This window comes from Orycteropus afer, unplaced genomic scaffold, assembly GCF_000298275.1.
Source record: "Orycteropus afer afer isolate SDZICR_OR568_19922 unplaced genomic scaffold, OryAfe1.0 scaffold00042, whole genome shotgun sequence".
Taxonomy (NCBI): domain Eukaryota; kingdom Metazoa; phylum Chordata; class Mammalia; order Tubulidentata; family Orycteropodidae; genus Orycteropus; species Orycteropus afer.
The window spans coordinates 8095381-8101970 of record NW_006921629.1 but is presented as its reverse complement, the minus strand read 5'-3'; the positions used below and the strand labels follow the sequence as shown (position 1 = coordinate 8101970).

Sequence of the window (6590 nt, the reverse complement as noted above, 5' to 3'; positions counted from 1 at the left end):
AGTCTGGAAAATCAGGAGTTACTCTGGGGTTCTTTTGACTTACCTAAATTAGTTTTTCTGCACAGTAAATTAGAAAAGAAAGTCTCCTGAATTAAGCTAGCCCAATGGGACTTTTTGATTGGTTCCTGGAAGCTTCTAAGAGATATCAGGATAGCAAAATTGCTTCCCTGCAGGATACTGTTTCTAATACTGTTATTTTGTTTAAACAAAATGAGAAGCTGCAAAGTAAAATTTATGCTCCTCCAATGCCATCCGTACCTTCACTAGCCGTTTCTCCCTTCTATTCTTCTCTAATGTTTATAGTCCTCATGACACACCCTCTCCAACTATTATACTTGAAGCTATATCATAAGAATTTCAAATACCAGCAGAATTATACATGGTGGATAGGTTTCAGTGGAACTTCCAGGTTAAGATAGACTAGGAAAAAGTGCCTGATTATCTATTTCTAGAAAAATTGGTCAATGAAAACCTTATGAATAGTAGTAAAACACTGATATAGTGCCAGAAGATGAGCCCTTCAAGTTGGAAGGCACTCAAAGTATGACTGGGGAAGAGCTATATCCTCAAAGTAGAGTCAACCTTAATGATGTGGATGGAGTAAAGCTTTTGGGACCTTCACTTGCAGATGTGGGAGAACTCAAAATAAGAAGAAACAGCTATAAATATCCATTAATAATTGGAACATGGAACATATAAAGTATGAATTTAGGAAATTTGGAAGCTGTTAAAAATAACAGAACATTTGAAGATCAATATCCTTGGTATTAGTCAGCTAAAATGGAGTAGTATCATTTTGAATGGATAATCATAGGGTCTACTACACCAGGAATGACAAATTGAAGAACAACATCACATTCATTGTGAAAAAGAACATTTCAAGATCTATCCTGAAATACAGCACTGTCAGTAGTAGAATAATATTCACATGCCTACAAGAAAGACCAGTTAATATGACTATTACTCAAATTTGCATACCAATCACTAGTGGTAGAGATTAAACTGAAGAGTTTTACCAACTTCTATAATCTGAAATTGATCAAACATTCAATCAATATGCATTGAAAATTACTGGTGATTAGAATGTGAAAGTTGGAAACAAAGAAAAAGGATCACTAGTTGGAAAATATGGCCTTGGTGACAGATATGACACTGGAGATTGCATGATAGAATTTTTTTAAGACCGATGACCTATTCATTGGAAATATCTTTTTCAACAACATAAATGGTGACTGCACATGTAGATCTCACCAGATAGTATATACAAGAATCAAATTGATTACTTCTGTGGAAAGAGGCAATGGAGAAGCTCAATATCATAATTCAAAACAAGGCTGGGGCCAACTGCAGAACAGACTGTCAATTGCTCATATGCAAGTTCAAGTTGATGCTGAAGAAAATTAAAACAAGTCCATGAGAGCCAAAGTTGTTACTTTTAGTATATCCCATCTGAATTTAGAGAACATCTCAAGAATAGATTAGATATATTCAACACTAATGCCCAACAACCAAATTGTGGGATGACTTTTAAAAAGTAAAAATTCATTGAAAAGACAGGAAAGAAATTTTCCCTGTTTTTCAAATATTACATTGCCCTTATCATCCTTAATTTTCTGGCCTTGTAGAAAGAACTAATTTTATAATAAAAATCCAATTGACTAAACTTTCTGTGACTTTACATTTATCTCAGATCAAAGCCCTTCCTTTGGTTCTATTAAAATTATGATCAATCCCAATTGGACCCCATAAATTTACCTCATATGAAATAATCACTAAGAGACCTGTGAACCTCCCGTGTTTTTCTTCCTCTACTGATTCTAATATTGTTCAACCAGCTATTGAAATATTGTCAATCTTTCATTCAGTATAGATTAGGGAAGATTTTGGTAGTCAAAATTCAGAATTACAAAGTTTACCTGTCATTGAACCAGGCAATTATGTATATGTGAAGAGCATCAATTAAAAGATTCCCTTGAGTCTCATTGGAAAAGACAATATTTCTTCTTCTTACTAACCCCTGTGCTGCTAAATTACAAGGAGTTAAAACTTGGATACATTTGTCTCAACTGAAGAAAGTTAAGACTCCTCATGAACCTGTCAACCCTCTGAAGATCTGAAGATCACCTTGGCCAGAACCTGACAACTTCTGAGATGGACAGCTGATCCTAAGATCATGGAACAAGATTCCATACTGCATGCTGAGATCTTTGGATTTTGCTTTACTGTTTTCCCCTTTCTTGTGTTATTAGCTGTGCTTCATACCTACAGACTTCTCCCCTGGTAAAACTTTACTCTCTTGTGCAGATGACCAGAAGAACTTATTTCGTTGAATTTGTTATTTTTATGTTATTTGATTTATGGTATCACTTTTAGGTAGTTTTTCTTCATTATGAAGTTCTCCTTAACTTTTTTCTTACTACTTACACTAATCCCTGCTACTGCTTGAAAGAAAATGCAATTGTTAGACTAGCCCAATCAGTAGCTGGTTCTGGCAATTAGACTGAACGCTAGATCTGTCATTCTCCCTACAAACTATGCATGAAAACTCAGACCCAATACTTCTTTTATACTGAATTATAGTTTTTCACCCCCACTACTATTAATTTTGGGAGCTCTGGTGGCATAGTGCGTAAGGCATTGGACTGCTAACCAGAAGGCTAGTGGTTCAAACCCATCAGCCACTCTTTGGAAGGAAGATTGGGCAATCTACTTCCGTAGTGATACCGCCTCGGAAACCCAAGGAGGAGTCACTGTGAGTCGGATCCGACTTGACAGCAGTGAGTTTTAGACCATTAATTTTACCATCAATTTTAAACGAGTGATGTATATGTGTTAGACTATGGCATCCTCCTGAGTTATTAGTTCAACCTCAGGTTCATGTTTTAATATAACCCAAATCAGAACTAGATATTGCTTTGATGCTGCTTGGAACCCTCCTGAAGACTGTTTAAATGAGTTTTTAGTTTCCTATGCAAGGTTCCCTAGGTTTTGAATGTGCTTTTTTGCAATTAATACATCAAATAGAAGATTCTTGAGTCCAACAAATAAGAAAAAGGAGTCCTGTGCTCAAATTGGGAAGCCAATGATGTTGGAATTAGGCTGATCATCCATTTGCAATTATTCTTTAACCAATAATTGGCTTGAACAGATTAATCAGACCATCCCCTCTCCACATGTAAATAAAAAGGTATGATTTGCATCCCTTATGGACATGTATTCCTACATGGAGGGTCATGATAGCCTTACATAGATGTGTCTAACCCAAATGATGAACCATATTCTTGGGTACTGCTCTGCTAGATGATTGGAACATGACAGATCAGTGCACTTGAGGTCATTTATGAGTCCCCTTAAATACTCATTTTTATAATGGAAGTATACATTAGAATGGTGATTTGAAAGTTCTTTCTATGCATAAAATGGAACTTGTACTTAAAGACAAACCTATAGCTGATAGATCTGGGTTGGGATGGGCTTTTCTTCGTGCACTTGTCCCTACATATGGTATACTACAAGTAGAAAAGTCTATTTGTATCCACTTCTATGGCCCAAATTGCCAATAATATTGCAGATGGAAGGACTGCTCAACAAAAACCTCCTTCTAATTAACATAACAAAGAAAATTCATTCTAAAATGGAATTTGAACCATAGATATAGGAATTAAGAAGAAATAGAGCAGTTCGAACTGGTGGTTTCATCTGTATGATGCCCAGTTTGAACTATTCTATTCTTCAACAAACCTCACCATTTATGCTTCTACAGAGTGCCAGATCTTTTATTCTCCGACAGAGTTATATGAAGTGCTGTTATGGATTGGATTATGTCCCCCAAAAGTATGTGTTATAAATCTTAACTCCAATATCTATGATTGTAATCCCATTTTGGAATGAATTTTCTTTGTTAGGTTAATTAGAAGGATTAATGCAGTCTGTGTCTTGAGTCAACCTTTTTTCAGATATGAAAGAAGCAAATGAAGCAAATAAGCTGAGATGAGGGAAGATAGATGCCACACCACATGAAGATCACCCAGGAACTGAGGAACAGAAGCTGAAAAGACACAAAGATCTTCCCCCAGTGCAGTCAGGAAGAGAGAGCATTCCCTTACAACCAGCACCCTGAATTTGGACTTCAAGCCTTCTAACCATGAAAAAATAAATTTGTCTGTTAAAGCCACACACTGTGGTATTTCTGTTATAGCAGCATTGGATAACTAAGATGGTGTTTTCCCATATTTGTCCTCATTTGATTACCAACTTTTTTTGTGTGAGAAGGACTGGAATGCTGAGAGTGATCCCATTTTGTCCTCTCCAGGGGATATTTCTAGCAACTCTCGACACTGGGTATGATGGAATTAATTCATCTACGGTAACCACTTTGGTAATTCAAAGAATCCTCTACACTTAATTCAATTCCTAAAACAAAATTTCAGAGTTCTTTTGCCCTATTTTTAATAACTCACTTTAAACCAAAAATATGTTTGACATTGTGTTTAACCAATAAGTATTCTCAGATCTATATATATCTAAGAGAAAATATTTAACTTTTAGAACACACTTGTTCTCCTGAGCTAAGTGATATGGTTTCCTAGTCCATAGGAGTGATAAGTTGTACACACATATACAAAAAAAAAAAAACAGCAAATAAATCTATTTCTGTTTCCAATGAGAAGTTTGGGAACCTCATCTAAAGTCAAGGTTTTGGAAATCTAACTGGAATTATTATTTTTTTAATGCACAGGAGAAAACTGAAAGAATCAACTCTAAATGACCAGATTTTGTTGTTGTTGTTACATGCCGTGGAGTCGGACCCGACTCATAGTGACCCTTCCTTGGGTTTCTGAGGCAGTATCACTATGGAAGTAGATTGCCCCATCTTCCTTCTGAGGAGTGGCTGGGTTTGAACCACAATCCTTCTGGTTAGCAGTCAAGTGCCTTAGGCACTACGCTACCAGAGCTCCCAAATGACCAGATAGGTCAAGAATCGAATTAACCTCAGCAGAAGTGAAAATTTAGAGGGAAGTTTAGCACTTCATTCAGTATTCTAGCACTTGCCCACCCGTGCCTAAGGCATTTGACTGCTAACCAGAAGGTTGGCAGTTCAAACTCAGCCACTCCTAGGAAGGAAGGTTTGGGCAATCCACTGCCATAGTGATACTGCCTCGGAAACCCAAGGAGGGATCGCTATGAGTCGGTCGGTCCGAATCCACGGCACATAAAAACAACACCACCACCTACTCAACCTACCATTTACATATACATAGTGGTTCCTTACCACTGCCAAAGGAATCATTCCTCCGGGGTCTACAATCCATTCATCAAACTGCTCCTCCAGAGCCTGCCTCCGTGTATTGGCCACCTTGATTTTGACTTTGCTTATTTTATCTCTTTGTTCTCGTTTCTCCTTAACACTCTTTTTTATCTTGGATACTCTGGAGAAGGTGAAAATAGGAAACATCTTGAGTTAAGATCATTTGCATTTGGTTCAGATGGTTCAAATGGTAGAGCCTCATTCAAGTTCTGTACCAATCTTTTTGAAATCGACCTTCAAGCTTGCAGTGATCCATCCTTCCTCTATCACTTACTGAGTTTGTTATTAATCACAGATTGCCTTCTGCTATTATTTGACTTTTTATGGAAGTAGGCCTTATCTTTCCCAACTAAGTAATGTACTTAAGAAGTAATAAGAATAGTTCTAGAAGCTGCCATACATACCCTACAGACAAGGTGGGAGGTACTAAAGTCTTAAGGTACTGGGCCTCTCTATCTTCTATGGACACAGAAATCATCTGTGGGACTCTGATTTCAAGCCTAGGGTGGGGGCTTGGAGGCTGTATTTATAATTAGCACTTCAGATAATTATGATGCCTTGGGGCAAACTTTTGAGAAATTCTGTTTAGGATTATATATTGACTTATTGCCTTTATCTGGCCTGAGTGAAATAGTTTGACAACCCTTACTGAAGTCCTCTGCATAATAGGTGCTCTTGTACTCACTCAGAGTTTCATCATTCAGGTGGAAAATAAGGGAAGAATTGTAATTTCAATTGCTCTTACTTTCATCATCAGTATACCCTGACACATGGTCATGATGAGTTGGAATTGGCTTGATTGAAACTTGTTGGTTATGCTTCTCATCTCTATTAGGATATCAAAACCCCAAGCTGATCTTGATTGCAACACCAAAATAGCTCAGAAAAATAAAAATAATGGCTGACTTTGAATACAACTTTTCAACAATGTTTAGGAGAGGTCTCTGGTGGCATAGTGCCTAAGGCATTTGACTGCTAACCAGAAGGCAGGTGGTTCAAACCCACCAGACACTCCTCGGAAGGAAGGTTGGGCAATCTACTTCCGCAGTGATGTTGTTGTTGTTATGTGCCGTCAAGTCGGAACTGACTCATAGCAACCCCTTCTTGGGTTTCTGAGGCAGTATCACTAAGGAAGTAGATTGTCCAACCTTCCTTCCGAGGAGTGGCTCGGAAACCCAAGATGGGGTCGCTATGAGTTGGATCCGACTCCACAGCAGTGAGGTTTTTTTTTGTTTTTTTTTTTTAAGGCAGTCTGACAGATTTTGAAATGTAAAAGGATTTT

The 6590-nt window shown here is 37.5% G+C and overlaps 1 protein-coding gene across 1 annotated transcript in view; it reads right to left on the bottom strand.

Annotated features, from left to right (window-relative positions):
- Positions 1-6590, bottom strand: part of EFCAB5 (EF-hand calcium binding domain 5) — a 177094-nt gene that overhangs the window by 135359 nt on the left and 35145 nt on the right. Inside the window, exon 5 of the mRNA XM_042780486.1 lies at positions 5273-5429. Coding sequence (XP_042636420.1) covers positions 5273-5429 — 157 coding nt within the window. The remainder of the gene's footprint in view (positions 1-5272; positions 5430-6590) is intronic.